Source organism: Melospiza melodia, chromosome 29 (assembly GCF_035770615.1).
Source record: "Melospiza melodia melodia isolate bMelMel2 chromosome 29, bMelMel2.pri, whole genome shotgun sequence".
Taxonomy (NCBI): Eukaryota; Metazoa; Chordata; class Aves; order Passeriformes; family Passerellidae; genus Melospiza; species Melospiza melodia.
This window is the reverse complement of record NC_086222.1, coordinates 1,952,910-1,973,815: the sequence shown is the minus strand read 5'-3', so window position 1 is coordinate 1,973,815 and position 20,906 is coordinate 1,952,910. Positions and strand designations below refer to the sequence as shown.

The 20,906-nt window shown below is 52.5% G+C and overlaps 2 protein-coding genes across 3 annotated transcripts; both read left to right on the top strand.

Annotated features, from left to right (window-relative positions):
• The first annotated feature begins 194 nt into the window (after positions 1–194).
• POU2AF2 (POU class 2 homeobox associating factor 2) lies at positions 195–10,910 on the top strand. 2 transcript variants are annotated; one of them, XM_063178457.1, is made up of 5 exons: positions 195–464; positions 2,417–2,517; positions 7,158–7,200; positions 8,204–8,508; positions 9,953–10,910. In XM_063178457.1, the coding sequence occupies exons 1-5, from the start codon at positions 455–457 to the stop codon at positions 10,349–10,351; spliced, it is 858 nt and encodes a 285-aa protein (XP_063034527.1). In that variant the 5' UTR covers positions 195–454; the 3' UTR covers positions 10,352–10,910. The 2 variants fall into 2 exon arrangements, with proteins under 2 accessions (XP_063034527.1, XP_063034526.1); XM_063178456.1 differs by having other exon boundaries at positions 2,408–2,517.
• Positions 10,911–13,726: 2,816 nt separating this feature from the next.
• POU2AF3 (POU class 2 homeobox associating factor 3) lies at positions 13,727–20,609 on the top strand. Its single transcript, XM_063178304.1, has 6 exons — positions 13,727–13,920; positions 16,002–16,119; positions 17,675–17,747; positions 19,075–19,301; positions 20,060–20,184; positions 20,296–20,609. Exons 1-6 carry the CDS (start codon positions 13,727–13,729, stop codon positions 20,375–20,377), a joined length of 819 nt encoding a protein of 272 aa, XP_063034374.1. The 3' UTR covers positions 20,378–20,609.
• The last annotated feature ends 297 nt before the right edge of the window (positions 20,610–20,906 follow it).

Here is a 20,906-nt window from a genome sequence, read left to right as displayed (position 1 = left end):
TTCCCTTCCCTTCCCTTCCCTTCCCTTCCCTTCCCTTCCCTTCCCTTCCCTTCCCTTCCCTTCCCTTCCCTTCCCTTCCCTTCCCTTCCCTTCCCTTCCCTGAAATTTCTATCCCTGAAATTTCCTTTCCTTTCCTGAAATTTCCTTTCCTTTCCTGAAATTTCCATGGAATGTCAGCTCAGGCAGGAAGGAGCTCCTGGGGAAGGACCCACACTGACCATGCAAAGTGGAGCCAAACACAGATCCAGGGATTTGCATTTAAGCAAATCCCAAACGAGGCACGGTGCTGGAGACATCCCTAAATTCTAAAAACCCATTTCCGCCCGGCTCAGCTGGAACTTCCCCAGGGAATGATGAGCACGGGCTTCACTCTGCTCTGGGAAGCTGATGAGGGACAGATCTGCCCCAAATTCCTGCAGGATCTGGGAGCTGGGACTCGTCAGCAGCACCAACAATGGAAGCAGGTGAGTTCCAGCAGCTCAGCTCCTCAGAAACTGAGGAATCTTCATGGCAATATCAGGGAAGGAACAAGCTGTGCTGTCCTTGGGCTCCTATTGAAAAAAAAAAAACGCAAAAAAATCTGTCTAGAATAGACATGTGACATCTTAAATGTCCAAGAATTTAATAGTATCAATTAATATTCTGCCTTCTCCAGAATGAATTTATATTCCTTCACAGGGCAAAGCTTTGTTCCTATTTTTATTTTTTTTTTCAAAAGGCCGTTAGATCAAAGTGATGTGAAATTGGATTCAGTTTGCTTGGAAATGATTTAAACTCAGGCCTGAATCAGCATTTTCTTCCCCAGTGCTGCCAGTGGCAGAGTTGTCTGAAGATTTTTGGATAATCCACTGGCACCAACAGGTCCAGCTGTGTGACAGCTTCAGCCCGGGGTTAGAGGGCTGAGTGAGGCTGAATTAAAACAATTTGGGCAGAGGAATAAGTGAGGATGTGAGAACAGAACAGCAGAGGGCTGTGGAAATGATTTTCTAATGCCTTCAGAGCACAGCAAAGGTGTCAGGAAACCTGCAGAGCACCAGGCCTGCTGGAATTCCTCCACCTGGGAGAGCTGATGTCCGTTTCTGGCCACTTTTGTTGCTTTTTTTATTTTGGTACTCTCATCTCCACCTCATTTTTGGGAATCTCTCCCTTGCTTTGTGTTTGCTTTGTGCCTGGCCTTGGCTGAAGCTCTCTGGTCAGCACTCAAACACCAACATAAAATTCCTCTCGCCCAAATTTGCAGCTGCTATGACCTCAAAAATAATAAAAAACCCATTTGGGGCAAGGCCAAGGCAGCAGTGTGTTGTTTAAACCCTCCCACCTCTCCTGGTATGTGCGTGTGTGCACCTGGAGCCACAATGGCACCAGAAACGGAGCCAAGGGACACATCCTGAGGGGCAGAAGAGCCAAATGATAAATCCTGGAGATCAAACACATCAGCTGTGCCCTGGCAGTTTGCTCTGCCTCGGGAGAGCGTGCCTGTGTGTTTTCCGAGGGATTAGCTTCAAAGGCAGGCGGGTTTTTTCCGGGATAATTCAATAAAAGCCCCCGTGGATGCTCCTCCCTGGCTCCACAGGTGCCAGCTGGGTTCAGGCAGGATAAAAAACTGTCCCTGCATTGTCCCCCAGCTCTCACCTGTGCCACAGTCTCTGTGCAAACCCCCAAATCCAGCCCGGGCTCAGGGGGAGGGCAGATCCCTCGTGCCAAAGCCACCCAGAGCTGGTTTGGGCTGTGCTGGGCTCCAGGGCAAAAAACAGAGCCAGACCCTGCAGGTGCCAGGGCAGGGAGCCTTTGTGCCTTCCCAAAAGAATATTCGATTAATATCAACACACAATATTTTATTGATATTAATATTAATATTATCTATTTATATAATAAATATATTTTCTATATTTTCTCTCTACATATTTCTATATATGGGAATATATATAATTTATTAGATATATATATTCCCATTATATATATATATAAATATATAGAAAATTAATATATTAGATATATTATATATTAGATATAATATATATTAGATATAATATATTCTTATATATTATCTATTATATATAAAATATATAATGCATATAATATGCAATATACAATATATATAATGTATAATATATAATATATAATATGTAATATATAATATATAATATATAATATATAATATATAATATATAATATATAATATATAATATTGAAAATATAATATATATATTATATAATTACATATATAATATATAATAGATAATTTCCATACCTAGAAAGATATCTGTTTCTAGATTACAAATACTTCTGTATATCTAGATCTAAGAATTGCAGATTTGTACTTTCCCCTCCCAACCCGACGCACAGAGGGGCTGAATTTGCCTCTCGCGGCTGCTCTGTGCCCTCCCTGAACCGTGCCCTCGCTCAGTCCCTGCAGATTTCGGCAAACGCGTGTACCAAGGGGTGCGAGTGAAGCACACGGTCAAGGATCTCCTGGCTGAAAAGCGATCCCGGCAGAGCAGCGGCTCCCGCTTCAGCGTGAGTCCCGTCCCGTCCCCCACCCCCTTTTTAACCCCATAAATTCCCTCATCCCACCCTCTGCTTCAAAACCAGTCTGGGACACTGCCAATATTGATAGAATTGATATAATTAATATAATGCATGCCCCAAAACATGATGGCTCCTTGACTTTCAGATCTCTCAACCTCAAATGCCTCAAAGCCCTTTTTTTCCCCCCTTTTCCAAGCATGGCAGTGATGTCAAATTCCCTTTTCCTTTCACATCCCACGTGTGACCCCTTCCCAAGCCAAGTTCCTTTTCCAGCAGCTACACTTGGACAAGTCAGTGCCCTGAAAATATCTGTCCTTCCCCGAACGCTGAGCTCCTTCCAGCTCCTCTCAGGGCGCCAGGGGAGCTGCAGGGATGTGATGGGCTGGAAAGAGGCCAAGCATCAGCTTGGAAGAGATGATTTCCTCTTCAAGTGCCTCTATGGCAACAGCAAACCCAAGTCCTGCTGCACTACATTGGCTTTATGTCTCAATTGCCAGCCAGAAAAGTGAGGCTGTCCCAGAAGGGGACACGATATTGTGATGGCAGGATGTGGTGGCATCCAGAAGGGGACACGATATTGTGGTGGCATCCAGAATGGGACACAATATTGTGATGGCAGGATGTGGTGGCAGCCAGTGGCACAAAGAACCTTCCCTGGGTGCTCCTGGCACTCCCCTGTGCTGGGCAAAGCTCCTCTCCTCCAGCTGGGGCAGTGGCAGAGGAGCAGGAGCAGGAGCTGTGCCCTGCAAGGAGAGAAAGGGAGCAGAACCTGGGATCACTGACAGCAGAAATTGGGAGTTCTGATGCTTTTTTCCCCAAAAACCATTCACCTCTGCCTTCTTTTTTATACTGAAGGAGTCTCACAGTGACTTACTTGCTGTGACTTTCAGGCCCACTAACTCTGCAACAAAACAGGCAGGAAAAAAATCCCAAACCAGGATTGGGCATCACCAAACAGCAAAATCCAGCCACTCATCCATCCCCACAGGCTCAGCTGCTGCAGGCAGGCAGAAGCCCCCTGAGGGAAGAGTCACAGGGCAGGGCACACTCCCAGCAGGCAGATATTTAGGAAGAGTTCTCTTGGAATCTCTCGCTGATCAGAGTGACCCTGAGAAGAGTTTGAAAGTCTCTTTTCCCAGCCCAGAGCTTGAAGAAGGAGTCAGGGCTCTTCATTTCTCGGTCCCAAAGTTGTTTATTGTATCTTATGTATAAAAATTTTTCTCCTGCCCTGCTGAGGTCCATCCAGCAGGACAGTTCCAGGCACTCTGCCTGCCCCAGGGCAGTGTTATGTCTTTATACTAAAAACTACCTGCAATATTTACAATTACTTTCCAATACACATCACCTGTGTTAGACAGTGAGCTTCTACTCTAAACCAATCCCAAAGTGCCACCATCACAGCAGAAGATGGAGGCCAAGAAGAAGAAAGAGAAAGGCTGGACATGCCCAGATCCCTCCATCTTGCCCTCTGAACCCTCATAGCAAAAACCCCAAAATCTACTTTTCCACCCTGTGATAACTTCACTATTATTCTACCTAAACTGCTGTGGCTTGCTGATCCTCATACAAGGTTGGTAATTTGCTCCATGGGTCATAATCAAACCCACGGGGGCATTTTGGGCTCTGTGCCAGGGTCTCTGAGCCCCCTGGCAGGGTTTGGGCTGCTCAGGACAGCCAGAGGGATGTTCTGGGTCCTGGCAGAGTTCTTGGGAAGCAGCTGAGAAAACAGCTCCTGTTGGTGCTATCACCAGTGACCTGCTCCCTGTGCGGAGGCGGCAGCTTCAACAGCCACAGAGGAAACGCCCTGGGACTGTAAAACCCTCCTGGCTTTATTGTCCTGGGCTTTGTGCTCAGAGCCCAGCATTGTGTGCGTGTGTGATGCAAAACCAGCCCTGCTGCTCATTCCCTGCGAGAGACAAAAAATGATTGTGCAGGGCAAACATCCGTATTTGCTTGGACGTATCATGAAAAGAGCAGCTGGGAGTGCAGCTCTGTTTGTCTGGCAGAATATAACCCAGAAAACAAGCCAGGGGCAGATAACTGAACACCCCTGTGGCTGTTGGTGATGCAGGGTCATTTAGCTGCATCTTTTGTTTGAGGGTGATCTTTGCTCCAGAATTAAACCAGCCCTGGGCAGTTGTTGGTGCCAGGCCTCTACCACCACCCTAGCCTGAACCTCCTCACTCATCCTCCTCCTTACCCTAGGAATAGTCTATGAATGAATTCAAGGCGGATTAGAATGAGCAGAATAACAGAAAGTTAGTCTAACTTTGAGTTCAAGGCAGATTAGAATGAGCAGAATAACAGAAAGTTAGTCTAACTTTGAGTTCAAGGCAGATTAGAATGAGCAGAATAACAGAAAGTTAGTCTAACTTAGAATTCAAGGCGGATTAGAATGAGCAGAATAACAGAAAGTTAGTCTAACTTTGAGTTCAAGGCAGATTAGAATGAGCAGAATAACAGAAAGTCAGTCTAATTAAGACAGTTGATTTCGACTAAATAAATGATAGCTCCCACCCTATAACTTTCTTTATGTCCTACCTCCATCTAAGCTTCTCCTCAGCCTTCAGCCTCAGCAGAGCAGAGTTTTGGGATGAGGTTTCAACAATTTCCTGGCAGCCAGGCCCTGCACACATGGAGTGATGGAAATCAGGGGGTGCTGTGAGGAAACCCACCCAAAATCAGGGCTCAGGGCTGGGATTTAGGGAGGCTCTGGATTTTCCTTTGCGTAGGGGGAAACCTGCAGCTGTTCTCTGCAGGGTGAAAGGATTCCTGTGAAAAGATTCCTGTTTTCTCTGAGGTGTGGAAGGGGGTACCTGCACAGGTGAAGCAGTGCAGCGCTGTGGTTTAAAGAGGATTCATTGCTCAGCGCTCCCAGGGCAGGGACACACAGCCAGCACTGCCCTGCCCAGGCCCAGCTTTGCTTTTAGGGAGGATTTCTGTTCCTTCAGCTGCTCCACTCCCCCAGAGAGGGCATGCCCTGATGCCAAAGCATTGCCACAGGGCAGGGCCAGCTCACCATTAGGAGCTGGATCCTTGAATTTCGGCAGGTTTGTAGGGGAGTTCGGAGGCAGTGAAGCAGCAGAGCAATCCTGGGCAGGATCTGTGGCTGGCCACGGGCAGGGCAGGCTGAGCCCAGCTTATCAGCAGCTGGACACACTCTGGGCCCCAGGGAGGCTGAGCAGAGCTGCACGAGATCCAGGCTCCCATTGCCATGGCAGGCAAAGGAAGCAGAGCAGGGAGGAAATGAACTAATGGGTCTCAATTAAGGCAGATAAGGAGCAAGGAGGGGAATGAAATGCAGGGCTCTGCTCTGATGAGGCCAAGGATGGGCTGCAGCAGAGGCTCCTGCACTGAATTCAGGCAGACAAAGCCCTGGTGGCTCCTGGCACCTCTGGGACTCCTCAGCACAGGTGTGTACACACAGCCAGGCAGGTCCAGGGGCTGTTGAACAGACAGGATCAAAGATTAAATGCTCTGGTGACTGGAAATGATCCCTGCTGGAGGCTGCCAGCCGTGCCCAGGGAGCTGGCAGAGCATCCCAGCTGCCATCCCTGCAGCCCCTTGTGCTCTGGGCAGCAACTGAACCTCCCAGCTTGGCTTTTCCCTCTAAAAGTGACCTGGATTTGCATGGGATGGCTTCAGCTGGGGACAGGTGCAAGCCCTGCCCGTGTGACAAGGACACTCCTCTGTCCACAAGCCCACGGGCTCCTTCCTGTCACCTCCTGTCACCTCCTCAGCCCGTGTGGCCCGTGCAGGCTCAGGGCTCATTTCCATGGCGCAGCAGGGAGCAGCTGCAAACCTTCCCTTGCAGCAGAAGGAAGTCCTCAGAGCTGGCAAATTTAATTCAAATCTAAACCTCGAAATTTGGTTGCCTGCTGCGGCAGGAACCTCCTGTTTGCACTATGCAAACTGGACAGAGCGTGCCACCAGCATGGCAGGGGACAGCAGAGTGACAGCAGAGTGACAGCAGGGCAGCTGGGGGCTCTCTGTTCCTTTCTGGAGCCCCCAAAACCAGAGCTCAGGGGGATTCCAGAGGAGCAGATGCCTTGGCCAGGTGCTTTGTAAGGAATTAGGCGCTGGGAGCGCCACTCCAGGGGTAATTCTCTTTTACCTGGGAACAAGAGGAGAGGATGATGATGATGATGATGATGATGATGATGATTATTATTATTATTATTATTATCATCATCACCATTGCTGTAGGACCCAAACAGGATTTAGGAACTCTCCACCCACCCACCCTGCCAGGAAGGGCCAGGTAAAGCAGCCCTGGGGCAGCAGAGCCAGCCCAGCTGAGCTGGAATCTGCCCCTTTTGGCCACTCAGATCTCACATCTCACCTTGCCTGGTTTGTGCCAACACCCAAGGACTCCTCAGTGCTCTGCCTGCCTTGAGGAGCCTGTGGGACAGGAGGAAGGAGCCAGTTATGCTGATACTCCTCCTCTTAGCAGCTCTGCACAAGACCTTCACAATCTCTGCTTAGCCTACATCTGTTAATTCCTGTGAGGAAATCATGGAGTTAAACCCCTCACAGCAGCCAGGCTGAAATAATGTGTGTGAATCCCACTCAGAGAGCCGCCTTGCTCTGGAAAGTCATTCTTTCAAACATCTCTTTATCTTTTGCAGGGCAGCACCAGCACGGCACAGTCACCCTTTGGCCAAATGCCAGGTGAGGTTTGCCCTCCATGCTAAACACCTTCCATGCAGGTGGGAGGGTTGGCACAGCCCTTCTGTTCTCCTCCAGAGGATGTGGAACAAGCCCCAGAGCAGGGCCACCCCTCAGAGGGAGCCCAGGAGGAAATAATTAAAAGAATAAAAAAAAAAAAAAAAGAACAGCAATAATTTGTATAAAATCCTCAAACTGAGTAATTAAAGCAGTTCCCACCTCCTTTAGCAGAGGAGCTGTGCAGAACCCCTCCTTTTCCTCCTGTGTTTTCCCATTTTCCCTGGAGCTCCTTCTCCTCCTGTGTTTTCCCACTTTCCCTGGAGCTGCAGAGAGAAGGCACAAAAGCAGGAGCTGTTTCATCCCTTGGCTCTCGGGCAGGGAGAGCAGAGTGAGGCTGGAACCTCCTCCCCAGGGCTGTGGCACAGCGAGGAGGAAGCACAGGCTGAGCCGACCTCCATCCCCCTGCCCTCCTATTTAAAGCTCCCCCAACACTTTGGGTTTGCTGCAGATGGAGTCACCAGGTGGAACCAACAGCACCTCTGTGCTCACACACCTGTGTCAGGGCAGGGCTGTCACCCTGATTTTTTAAGATTTTCTAAGCCTTCTGATGTTTACATTCTTGTAGCAAACTTTCTCACACACTTTCTGTAAATAAAGTGTGTTTATATATTCATTGTTTTGCATTCCTTCATGGAGGAGGAGAAATTTGATGGGCTGTTGGTTTGTCCAGTGTCATTGGAGAGGCGGCACTGTCACCCTCCAACCCACTGTCACTTTTGGAGATCTATAAAAGTTGGAGTCAGAAATTAAACTTCCCTTTTTACCTTGAGAGCAGCAGTGTGTGCTCACGTTGTTTCGTGTCCTACAGTGCCACAGGGTTGGTTCCTGGGTGATGCTGGAGAGAAAAGAGCTCTGCTTTGCACCCATAGAGGTGTCCATCATTCTGTGGCAGCTGTTAGAATTTTCTTTACACTTTTCCCTTTCCCTCCCCATTTTCTGTCCCCAGGCTCTCCCACCACCCCTGGTTACTACGGCGTGCGCAGACCCTTCCCACCCGAGCTGGATTTCCACGGCACCAAGCAGTTTGGCAGCGATGCCTACCCCTCCCCTCTGGCCTCCAAGCCCTTCTCCTGCGACCCCTCTGCCCCCCAGGGCTGCCCAGCCCTCCTGGAGCCCTATCTCAGCGAGCAGTTTGGGGATCACCGTGCTGCTCCTCCTCCTCTCCCGGCTGCCACCAGCTCCTTCTTCAGCGCTCCGGCCGTGCCCCCTCTGCTGCCATCCTTCCCCAGTGACACGGGACACTTCCTGCTCGTGAGTGCCTCCATGGCTCTGTCCCCAGGGCAGGGTCACCCCCTCTAATGTGGGGTTCAGCCAGGGGGGCTCATGGGGGACGGATGTGGCTGTCCCAGGAGCAGCCATGGCAGGTGGGACAGGGCTCTGCAGGGAGGGTTTTTCTCTTTGGTTCCATCTAAATGTGGTTTTTCTCTTTGGTTCCATTTCATTGTCCCCTGTTCCTGTTGGAGACATCCCTGGAGACTCCCATTCTGCCCTGAACAGGACACTGCCCCCAGGCTCGGGGTGGGATTGTGCAGGGCCAGGAGCAGGATTTGATGGTCCTGGTGGGTCCCTTCCAGCTCAGGATAACTCTGTGATTCTATGGTTTTATGAATCCCTCCCTCCCTGAGGTTCTAGAAACAGCGCTTGGTGACTCCAGGCTCCCTATCCCAGCTCCACTCACAGCCCCACCACAGAGCTCCTGGATCCTGTGGGATCAGGGCTGCTCAGTCCTACTGGGACCCTGCCCCAGGCCCTGCTGCCAGGATGGAAGTTCCCTTCCACACTTAAAACCCCAAACACTGCTGATAGGAGGGATGTTCCCTTCCACACTTAAAACCCCAAACACTGCTGATAGGATGGATGTTCCCTTTCACACTTAAAACCCCAAACATTGCTGATAGGAGGGATGTTCCCTTTCACACTTAAAACCCCAAACACTGCTGATAGGAGGGATGTTCCCTTTCACACTTAAAAGCCCAAACACTGCTAACAGGATGGACGTTCCCCTTAAAACTTAAAACACCGAACACTGCTGATAGGATGGATGTTTCCTTTCACACTTTAAACACCAATCACTGCTGATAGGAGGGATGTTCCCTTTCACACTTAAAACCCCAAACATAACTGATAGGATGGAAGTTCCCTTTCACAGCTCAAACCCCAAACACTGCTAACAGGATGGATGTTCCCTTGCACAACTCAAACCCCAAACACTGCTAACAGGATGGACATTCCCTTTCACACTTAAAACCCCAAACACTGCTAACAGGATGGATGCTCTCTTTCACACTTAAAAGCCCAAACATTGCTGATAGGATGGATGTTCCCTTTCACTCTTAAAACCTCAAACATCACTGATAGGATGGATGTTCCCTTTCACAGCTCAAACCCCAAACACTGCTAATAGGATGGATGTTCCCCTTAAAATTTAAAACACCGAACACTGCTAACAGGATGGATGTTCCCTTTCACACTTAAAAGCCCAATCACTGCTGATAGGAGGGATGTTCCCTTTCACACTTTAAACACCAATCACTGCTGATAGGATGGATGTTTCCTTTCACACTTTAAACACCAAACACTACTCCAGAGCCACAGAAACCCTTTGGGCATTCCCAGGGATAGATATTCCATTGCCTCCAGGACAGGCTTTTGTTCCTAAGCGTTCTCCTTGCCTTCTCTCCCTGTTTCCCTGCAGAGAGAGCCCTGGGAGCAGCCCTCACCCGAGAGCCTTGGCCAGCCTGACAGTGCCTGCTCGGAGCCCCTGCAGGCACTCCCTGCCACCTCCAGCTGCCTCTCCCTGCCCGAACCCGGAGCCGCTTCCCCGTTCCGAGGCTCAGGTTGGAGCCCAGCCCTCCCTGGAGCCCAGGCCTACCCTCTGCACCCCCTTGAAGACGCTCACTACTCCCCCAGCTACGCTGCCACCTCGCCCTACAGCCTGTCCCCGTTCATGGCTGTGGCCAGCGAGCCCTCCAGGATGAGCCACCTGTGCCCAGAGCCACCCTCGGAGCCACCACACCTTCCCGAGCACTCTGCCTGGGCCAAAGAGGATGGAAGTGCCCTCTGGGGGACTTATGAAGGCAGGAGAACTTACTGAGGAGAGAGAAGAGCTGGAGGAAAGAGAAGCAGACCATTATAAAGCAAATTTTACCCTCATTCCTATGGTGGTGTTCGCAGGGGTCCCAGGACGAGGGAAGAGATGAGAATCTTGACTCCATCTTTCAGAAGGCTGATTTATTATTTCACGATACATATTATATTAAAAGAAAATGATATATTAAAACTGTACTAAAAGAATAGAAGAAAAGATTTCATCAGAAAGCTAGAAAAGAATAAAATGATAATAAAATCTTGTGGCTGCTCACAGCCTCGACACAGGAGGCTGTCATTGGTCATCAAGTAAAAACAATTTCACATGTTAAGTAAACAATTCTCCAAATCACATTCCAAAGCAGCAAAACAGGGAGAAGCTGAAGCTTCCCAGCCTCTCAGAAGAAAAGATCCTAATTAAAAGATTTTTCAGAAAATATCTCTGAGACACCTTCCTAAAACTGCTCCTCCAAGCGTGATGCTTTGTGCTCTGGTCAGAAACACAATCACTGGACACACCACACTGAGCTCGGGTGGTGCCTTCTGGTGCCTCCAGAAAGGGATTTCTCCCAGCCCCACAAGTAAAATACCAGCCTGAAAAACCACAGTAAAATACCAAGTTGAAACCCTCTGTGCTCTTCAGGTTTTTTCTGCAACAAGGATCCCTCCTCAGGGGGCTTTGCCAGCCTAAATGGTCTGGGGGCTCTGGAGGGTGTGGGCACTGCCCTGCCTGCTGACCCGTGCCCGAGGAAGCCTCACCATCCCTGAAGGGCACCAAATACTCCATCCCTGACACCCCTTTTACCCTGAATGAGCTCACAGCACATCCACACCCAGCTGGTGAGCTGCTTGGGGACATCCAGGAGGGCTGGCACTGCCAACGGGACCAGTACCCAGCCCCAGGGGCATCCAGGTGTGCTGGCAGTGGAAGTGGGAGCGATAGCCAGCCCTGGGGGCACCCAGGTGGGCTGGCAGTGCCAATGGCACCAGTCACCAGCCCTGGGGACATCCAAGTGGGCTGGTAGTGCCAATAGGACCAGCCCCGGGGACACCCAGGTGTGCAGGCAGTGCCAATGGCACTGAAAACCAGCACCAAGGGCATCCAGGCGGGCTGGCAATGCCCATGGCACTGGTAACCAGCACCAAGGGCATCCAGGCGGGCTGGCAGTGCCAACGGGAGCAGTACCCAGCCCCAGGGGCATCCAGGTGTGCTGGCAGTGCCAGTGGCACAGGTCGCCAGCCCCGTGGCCGCTAGAGGTAGCTCTGCACACACGAACACCGGCATGGAGCCCTCCCAGAGCTGCACACCCTGCTCTGTCCCCGGAGGGGTCACCCCCTTCGGCCCAGCTCACCCCTAAACCTGGCACCCCCAGCAGCAGCAGCAGGAGGAGGCTCTGGAACATTCCAGCCCCAGGGAATGTGCGGGGATGAGGCGCTTCAATCCCTCCTTGCCTTTCCTCCTTAAATCCTGGGGAATTTGAAGCTTTCCCAGCCCCTTCCACTCAGAGTGGCAGCTGTGGAGCCTCCAGGGGTGACCCTGCCCAGCCAGAGCTGTTCCCCCATCAGCTCACGGTGTCTGCAGCTCTCCTGACCCCACATACAGCCCTGTTCCCCCCAAACCTGAGCCCAGTTTGAGCCTTTTCCACCCCACAGCTGTCAGCATTGCTGGGCTGAGCCCCAGCGTCCATCTGATCTGCTCCTTGTGCCAGGTGAGCAGGGCCACCAGGCCAGGGTGGCTGTGCTGTTCCCAGGCCCCGGGCAGAAGCAGGGACAGGGTTTTGAGGTGTCTTTGAGGTGTCTGACCCACTCAGGCATTCACTCCTAACCCAGGCAGGGTTTTCTTCATCCTGGAAAGGCTCTGCAGCCCAGGAACAGCCAGAACTCTGCTGGCTCCTGAGGGCACCCAGCTCCCCCAGGGCTGGAGCTGGCAGCCTGCAGGCTCTGCTCTCTGCTTTCGGGGGTGAACAATCGCCACCCCAGCACCCTGCAGCCTGCACACACCCACAGCAGCTCCAGCCCCACTGAGGGAAGGGTTTCAGATCCCAAATTCCTCAGTGAACCCCCTCCCCTCCCTGCACAGCAAATTCCTTAGGTGGGCTCCTCTCCTGGTGGGCTGTGTCCCTATAAAGCTGTCCCAGGCAAGGCTGGGACTACCAGGAGCTGCAGGGGCACATTTCAGAGGCAGGAATGGCCTCACTCCCCACAGAAATCAAGTGTTATTTGTTCAACTTAAAAGAAAAAAAGAAAAAAAAAAAAAAGATTCGGCTGTGACGACAGCCAGCCTGAGCTGCTGGTAGATGATTAACAGCCTGGCCTGCTCTCTGCCTCACTCCTGCCCGTGCCTCAGGCTGTGGTCCCCAGGGAAAAGCTTAAAAACAGCCTAAAAACCCAATTCCAGCAGTGCTGGGAGGGGATGTTCATCCCAAAACTCTGAGCCACACGCTGAGCCCCACAGCTGCAGCTCCCAGGGCAGGCCAGCACCGGGCTTTGTGAGGAAAAGGCCGATTTGTGCCGCACAGACAAAAAGCCTGAACTGGGGGAAAGCACAAATAAACTCCAGGGTGAGCCCAGCATCCAGGCAGAGGGAGGGAATGCTGTGGGGACAAGTGGGGCCCAGCTAACTTCAGCCACCCGGGTGCCCAGGGCAGCCTCTTTGTTAGGCCACGCCTGCCCGCTGCCATTTGGGCCCCAAAACCTCAGCATTTAGCCTTAAAATGTGAAAAAATGTGTAAAAAGCAAGTCAGTCCGTTGCAGAGTGCTCAGTGCAGGTAGCAAATGAAATCTGAGAGGGCTGGAAGCCAGCCTGTGCATCTGAGGGGAAAACACCGAGCTGCTTTGGAGGCATCTGCTTCATTCAGGGAAAGATGGATAAAACCCTGCAAATGTCCCAAAAGCAAAGGGTGGGGAGGGTGACCCCACCAAATCCTATTCCCCCAGACCCTCTGCTAGATGGGGATGTGCTCGGTTTCACAAAAAGATAGCCCATTTTGTGGAGCCTTTGAATATTCAAATTGAAAGTATCGCGCAATCATTGATTGTCAAATCATTGGTTTCTAGAGGTTTTAAATACTTGGCATTAGGAGAGAAAAACTCAAACTTATACCCGTAGGGATAAAACAATAATATTGTCGGGATCCACCTGCCATTGCCACCGGGCAGGCAGGTCCCCTCACCCCCAAATTTCGAGGCTGACTCCTCTTGCCCCCTTGGCCAGCTTGTGGGGCCGGGGCCACCTCTGCTGCTGCACCGGGCACCTGGCGAGGCGCTGCCCGCTCCGGCTCGGCATGTCCGGTAAGCCCCGCTCCGTCCGCACCCCCGCCGCCCCCGCACCCCGCTTTGGGGCCGTTTCGGGGTTCGCCGGGGTCACTCCGGCAGCGAGGCGATGCCGCCTGCCAAGGCAGGAGGGAGCGGGGAGGGCGGGGAGGAGGGAGGGAGGAGGCACGGCACGATCGGCTGCTGCCCGCCGGGTGCCAGCGCCGGGTGCCGGCTCGGCACGGGGCTCCGCGGGCACCGAGCGGGGCTGCTGCCGGGCTGGCACACGCGGCCGGGGGGGCACAGGGGACCCCGCACATCTGGGTGCCCGCCCCGCGCATCTGGGTGCCCACCCCACATCCCTTTGTGACCACACCGCACCTCTGGGTGCCTTCTCTACAACTGTGCCCACCCCGCACCTCTGGGTATCTTTGCATCTGCGCCCTCCCTGCATCCCTGTGTGCCAACCCCACACCTCTAGGTGTCTTCTCTGCATCTGTGCCCTCTCTGCACCTCTGTGCCCACCCCGCACCTCTGGGTGCCCTCTCTGCATCTGTGCCCTCCCCACACTCCTGTGTTCCCACCTCGCACCTCTGTGCCCTCCCTGCATCCCTGTGTGCCCTCCCTGCATCCCTGTGTGCCCACCCTGCATCCCTGTGTGCTCTCTCTGCATCTGCACCCTGCCCTCATCCCTGTGTGCCCACCCTGCATCTCTCTGTGCCCTCCCCACACACTCCACCCCAGCCACACCGCCCCTGAATCCCAGCCCCACTGTCCGACCCCGAGTCCACCCCCTGTCCTTGCCACCCACCCTCCCAGCCTTTCCCTCGATGCCCAGCACCATCTCTGTGCCCCTGGACCCCCAGCCCCATCACCCTGCTCTCTGTGCCCCAGAATCATCACTCCGTTCCCTGACCCCCGACCCACCCTCCTCCCTGAGCCCCAGTCCATCACCTTGCCCCTGAACCCCAAATCCATCACCCTGCCCTTGACCCCCAGCCCACCCTCACCATCCTGCTCCTCCACCCCAACCCCACCCCAGCCTTGTCCTTGTCACCCTGCTCCTGATTCCCCACCTGCCCTGCCCACCCTGTGCCCACCCTGTGCCCACCCTTGCCCCCAGCCCCATCACTCTGCTCCCTGCCCACCCTGTGCCCACCCTCACCATCCCATCCCTGCCTGCAGGGAGCTCTGGTAATGCCATGTTCTCCTTAAATCCCACCTTCCCCGCCTCATTATCCCCTAGCTTGTTGAACAGAAACAAAGCACCAAAACACGAGCCGAATAATCCCCAGCTGAGCCCAGCTCAGCAAACCGCCCCGAGGGCAGCCCTGTCGCTCTCAGGAGGGCCCGGGGTGCCTGTCCCAGCTTGTCCTCCCCCAGATCACCCCGGGGGCACTGGCAGCAGAGGTTCCAGCACAAGAAGACAGTGCCTGCAGTGCAGGATTCCCTGGCTGTGTGGGCAGATCTGCAAACCCAGCGTTGTTTCTGTGCCAGGGTCTCCTGGCACCGTGCAGCTGCCCTACAGAAGGTGTTCTGTGCCCAGAGGTGGCACTGGAAGGCCGGGTTTAGCTCTGGCACTGCTGCTCTCCTGCTGGGAGTTTCTTTTTGGTGCCTCCTTCAGGGCTGTCTGCTCCCTGCTCTGGCGTTTTTTGAGTGTAGAGACCAGTCTGGGTGCGTTTCCTTTTATTGTGTGATTTCAATTAAAACACCAGCAGAAAGTTAGGACAGGAACAGCTGCCAGAGGAGCTGAGTGTTTTACCATGAGTGCAACAAGTGAAAGTGGTTTTTCAGAAGAAATAAATTTTTTATCATTTCCTGTCCTAAAAATCCCTCATTAGGTAGTGACTGGTGATTGCTGGCTGGTTTTGGCTGGATTAAACCCACCCTAAATTCTTGTTTGAAATAAATAGGGGCTGTACATGAGCAGAATAAAGAGATAATCTAGGCTTTGTAAGAAAACAGTAATTTTATTCGTGTTTTGTTGAGCTCTCTGAATAACCACCCACATATTTCCATTGTTTTATTCCTGGGTTTCATCTGCCAGATGAAACACTTCCCACATTTATTTTCAGGTCCTGAGAGAGGCAAATATGTCAGGAATTTAAATGAGTCCAACAGCAGCACCAGATGGAGCTTGGTATTGGGAAAGCTGGAAGGGGGGCAGGGGAAGAAGGAGATAGAGAAGAATAAACATGTGGTTTTAAAATATTATTAACAGCAAGATTTTCATGAGTGTCTGCTTGTCCCAGGCTGGAATAGCAGGTGTTGAAGAGGGCTGTGAGTGTGACTGCAAACAGAGACTAAAAATTAGTCATGTTAAGTCTAAAACTGTTCTCCACATTGAGCACACTGAAAAGCTGCTGAATTTGTTGTTTGCTCTGAGATTCTCCCTCCTTGCAAAGTGTTTTTCCACAAATTCTTCCAGGAAAGCCCAAGGTGTACCAAGGTGTGAGGGTCAAGATCACAGTCAAGGAGTTGCTGCAGCAGAGGAGAGCACGACAAGCAGCCACTGGTTCAGCAGTGAGTAAAATATTGTGGTGTTGGCTTTGTACCTTCTCTTTCAATGGTTTTTTGTTTGCCAGGACTGTAATTTCTGGGCCAAAATCTGAGTGTCACAGGCTGGTGAGGATAGGGGAAAGGAACATTCAGTCTGAGCAGCTGCAGCAGTGACCTAAAGGAGTGAGAATGTGAGGAAGAGAGGGAGAAAGCAGAGCTGCTGCTCCAGAAAAGTCACTCCCTCCGGGATGGAAGCACACCTGGGCAGCCCCATCCCTTCTGGAGGAGGGGCTGGAGCTCTGTGTGTGCACACACACCTGCACATTCCCTCTCATTCCCTCTCCCAGCCTTTGTAGGATTCCTCCAGCTCCAGCCACTCAGGGGATTTGCATAAAGAGCTTGGCAAACCATTATTTCTTCCTGGTTCATGACACTGCAGCTCTTGGAGCCTTTCAGATTTCAGCTTCTGTACTTTGTTGCGGCTGAATGCACAAAAATCAGCCTGAGATCCAGGGGCAGAGAGGTCTGGGTGAGGAGAATTGTCAGGTTTTGGAAATGCTGGGTCACTCGCTGCTCCCCTGCAGCCCCAAGAGCAGCAGCCTCTCCATCACAGCCAGGTGTCCCAGGGCTGCGTGGAACCGGTTTTCACTTCCCACCAGCGCTGTGCCCACACAGGAAAAAGTGAAAAGTGGCGGTGAGGGAAGTCACCTCGGTGACCTGCACAAGGTATGGCCCGCCCCAAAAGCCCCGGGGCTTTGGGCTGGCAGGATGTGCGCTGAGAAAAGCTCAGCCTGGGGACTCCATCGCTGCCTTGTCACGTCTGCAGCGGCGACAAAAGGCACCCCCGGCCCAGAAGAGTCACTGTTTCAGCAATTAAATGCACGGGATGTGCCAGGAAGTTGTTGCCAGGGAAATGAGCTGCTCGCTCGAGAGCATCTTGAATAAAGGAAATGAAGTGGAGGGCTGGATGAATTAAATTTGAGGGGAAAATCCCACCGGTATTTGTACTTGCAGAGTAAAATCCTGGCCCCCAAGCAGCAAAACTCCCGCTGCTTTTGGGGTGGGTTTCTTCCTTCCAACAGGTCAGGTTCTCAGAAGTGGTTGATCCGTCTTGCTTCAGCTTCCAGCAATCCTTAAAAACGAAGCTGTCCCTTTTCAGGGAGCACTGCCAGAGCTGCTTCTCAAACATCAATCCAGCCTGCTGGGACACCTGCAGTGGTCATTAGTTAATGGCTTGTTCCCAGTAATATCCATCCCTAGGAATTCCTTGGGATTCCCTCCACGGTGGAATTCATGCTCCTGGAAATTAACACACATTAATTTCAGAGGCAGCTCTGTAGAATCGGGAATGCAGCAAAAAGAGCAAAAAAAAACCCTCAGCTCGGAGCTGATTCAGGGGCTTCACCCCAGGTGGGTGCTGTGCCCAGCAAAATTCCTGTTGTGCACATTCATCTAGTGTTCTGGAGGTTTTCCCAGCCACAGCTAGGAGGGAAATAAGGTTTATTTCAAGAGTTTTCTCTGAAATCCAGACTCACCTCGCTGTGTGCCGCAGCTCCTCTCCTCCCTTGTCTTTGCTCAGGTTCCTTGGGACAGCAGCAGCAGCAGCAGCAGCAGCATCCAGTTTGCAGAGCCTGTGTCTCCGCCTCACCCAGGTCGGTACAAAGCCCATCCACACGGCCCTTCCCGCCCCATTCCCAATTTTTTCCCACCGCCCCGAGCCTTCCCAGCCCTGTTTGAGGCCGGGGGTGCGGCCAATCAGCACCTGCAGGGAGCCCGCGGGATGCAGATGAGGAGCTCAGAGCTCCTTCCCGAGCTTATCCTTCCCCCAGCAGGGAATTCCATCCCTTGGGGTAAAAGATGCTCATCCCGAGGGAATAACATCGCCCTCCCCAGGCTCTGGGGCCGCTGAGGGTCGGAGTGCCCCGGAGCCCCTGGCTGGGCTCTGTCCTCTCCTGCCAGCATCCACAGGAGTGAGAGAAATACCCGATTTTCAACACCACCAAGAGTTTCCTCCTCCTGCCCGCGAATATCCAAGGAAAAGGGGGAAGGGGTGAGGGGAGGGGCACTTTGGGCTCGCAGATCCTTCAGTTGTCCCCAGCCAAAGCACAGAGGAGAGGCTGGGCAGGTGTGAGTGCACGCGTTGCATGGACAAGGAAATTGTTAAATCATCGATAGCTGGGAATCCATTTGCTTATGTTAATAAAGAAACGTGAGACACGCCAAAGCTGACATGCCAAAGCCTTTTCAGGCTGGAAGGTCTCCATCAGTTTATGTATTTTGGGTGTTTCTCACTCCCCAGAGCCAGCTAAGCACTGCCACCCTTGACCTTGCAATGTGCACTTCAGACCTGTGCCCTTCATGTGGACAGGGCTTAAACCATGTTTGATCTTGGTGTGAAAAGATAATAATTCTGAAAAAAGCCAGATCTGCTGTCAGCTTTCCAGGAACTCACCCTTTGGCCAGCGACACTTTGTGTTCACAATGCCACGTCAGCCCTGCCTTGCTCCATTTGTTCTGCTCCTGTCTGGCTCTTTGGAGGATAAAAAAGCAAATTATCCTCCTGTTATCCCCTTTTTACTGCAGGTGTAGCTGCCCCGGGTCTGGAGATGAGGCAGAGGCACATCTGCCAGGCTGGGAAGCACAAATCACTGCCTGGCACCTCCTGGGGCTGCCAACAGGGCACAGAAGGGAGGCCAGAGGGTCAAGAGTCTGAGGGAGTTTCCAGCTGGATCCCTGTCCAAAATGCCTGGGGCCAGGAGAGTTTCCAGTGTTTAAAGAGGTTTATAGCTGAGGGGCCTGCCCTCCCTGAGTTATTCACATGGTTTTGAGCATCTCCCTCGTGGTTTCTGCTTTTAAAAACAAAAATTCAGGCCTTGAGAGGCCTGTTTAATGTCTGAATTCACAGGGTTACTGAAACCTGCCCTTTGTGAAGACAGACACTGATTCATGTGCTGCTGCCTGCTCTCCGTTCTCTCCTAGAGCCTTTTGAAGCAGAACCCATCCCTTCTGTGCCCAGCTGCTGCCCACCCTGGCAGTTTCCCAGCTGCCTGTCCTGTGAGGAAAGCCCTGGGTACCTGGAGCAGCTGATTGATTCCTGCCTGCAGTCAGATGCCCCCTCTGAGCCAGCCCTCAGTGCCTTCCAGCCATCCCCACACTACACCCCAGACACCTTCCAGCCAGTCCAGCTCTGCTTCAACCAGGGCCTGGTGAGCTTTGGGAGCCAGGGGAGCAGCCACAGGTGTCCCCAGGGGGAGAGGCAGTCACCTCGTGGGGCAGAGCAGCAGCAATGTGGGAATTTGGGGCTGCTTTTGGGAGCTTGGGATGCTCATGGGCTCTGAATGCTTTCCCATGGGGAGCACAGAACAAACTGGGAGAGGCTGCAGGATGGGGAATGTCCCTTCTTTCCCCATGGGGAGCCCCAAATAAACTGGGAGAGGCTGCAGGCTGGGGAATGTCCCTTCTAGAGGTCCTGCAGATTTTGTGCAAATGGCAGCACAGCTCCTGCAAGGGGTTATCCCTATAACAGAAACTGCCTTTGGGTTTAGACCTCCAGGATCTCCCTGGGCAGGGATTGTCCCTGTTAACATTGGGTTTAGACCCCAGGATCTCCCTGGGCAGGGATTGTCCCCACTAACATTGGGTTTACACCTCCAGGATCTCCCTGGGCAGGGATTGTCCCCACTAACAGTGGGTTTACTCCTCCAGGATCTCCCTGCATGGGGATTGTCCCCACTAACATTGGGTTTACACCTCCAGGATTTTCCTGTGTGGGGATTGTCCCCACTAACATTGGGTTTACTCCTCCAGGATCTCTCTGGACAGGGATTGTCCCCACTAACATTGGGTTTACACCTCCAGGATCTCCCTGGGCAGCCAGATGAGAAAGGCAGCAGCACAGCAATTCTGGCTGCTGGCCACATTGCCCTGAAATCTCTTTTTTCCCCTTTTCTCTCCCAATCTCCAGGCTGCCAGCTCCCCCAGCTCAGCAGACCTGCCCAGCCCGTGGAGCTCCAGCTGCTCTCCCCCCCAGCTGTCTCCCCTCACCCCGCTGACCCCCAGCCCGCCCTACAGCTGCCCCATGGAGGAGTGGCCCTGCCACCCCCCGTGTCCCCTGGGCAGCCCTGCGTGCTGCTGCCCAGCCTGTGGGGCGCAGGGCAGGGACAGCAGGGCCCCGCAGTGCTGCCCCTGCCCCAGCTCGGACTGCCTGGAGCTGCTGCCACCCCTGGCCGTGGCCGAGGACTTCTTCAGGAGGGACAGGAGCTGGGACATCTGCTACAGCTAATGGGGGCTGTGGTTTCACACATCCACTCTATCCAAATCAGATCAAATTGCCCATGAACTATGCAAAGTTTGCTGCCTAACACAGCCCAGTTTATCCTTCACTACTCACACTTTTTTACACGATGCTGTCACTACATTGATCTACGGTCAGGGGGGGTTTGTTGGTGGTTTGGTGGTTTGGTGGGGTTTTTTCCCTGTTTTTTTTCATTGTTGCTCTTTTTTAAAATAAATCTGAAGCTGCCTTATTGAACGTTTGTTATTAAACCAGATCTTTTTGATACAAATAAATCATTTGGTGAAATGCTGAAGCCTGCTCATTTTTCATGTGCTAAAGGTCAGTGCTTTTCTCTTCTGCTGCTAACCCTGCTCTCACAGAGGTGAGGATGAGATTTTGAGCAGCCTATTCAGTGACACAAAAGCTCTCACTCACCTTTTCCAGCAGATAAAAGTTCCATATTTAATCCAGCTTTCCCCAGAGAACTCTGTGCATCACCCAGCTCTGAGCTGGATCTGCAGCTCCTCACCTCTGC

Excerpts from the sequence above, each read along its gene's own strand:
- POU2AF2 (XM_063178456.1), top strand. Across the intron at positions 7,201-8,203 it reads ACCCTTTGGCCAAATGCCAG|GCTCTCCCACCACCCCTGGT; the intron begins GTGAGGTTTGCC and ends TTCTGTCCCCAG. Across the intron at positions 8,509-9,952 it reads ACACGGGACACTTCCTGCTC|AGAGAGCCCTGGGAGCAGCC; the intron begins GTGAGTGCCTCC and ends GTTTCCCTGCAG.
- POU2AF3 (XM_063178304.1), top strand. The coding sequence starts at position 13,727 with ATGCCGCCTGCCAAGGCAGGAGGGAGCGGGGAGGGCGGGGAGGAGGGA. Across the intron at positions 16,120-17,674 it reads AAGCAGCCACTGGTTCAGCA|GTTCCTTGGGACAGCAGCAG; the intron begins GTGAGTAAAATA and ends GTCTTTGCTCAG. Across the intron at positions 19,302-20,059 it reads TCTGCTTCAACCAGGGCCTG|GCTGCCAGCTCCCCCAGCTC; the intron begins GTGAGCTTTGGG and ends CCCAATCTCCAG.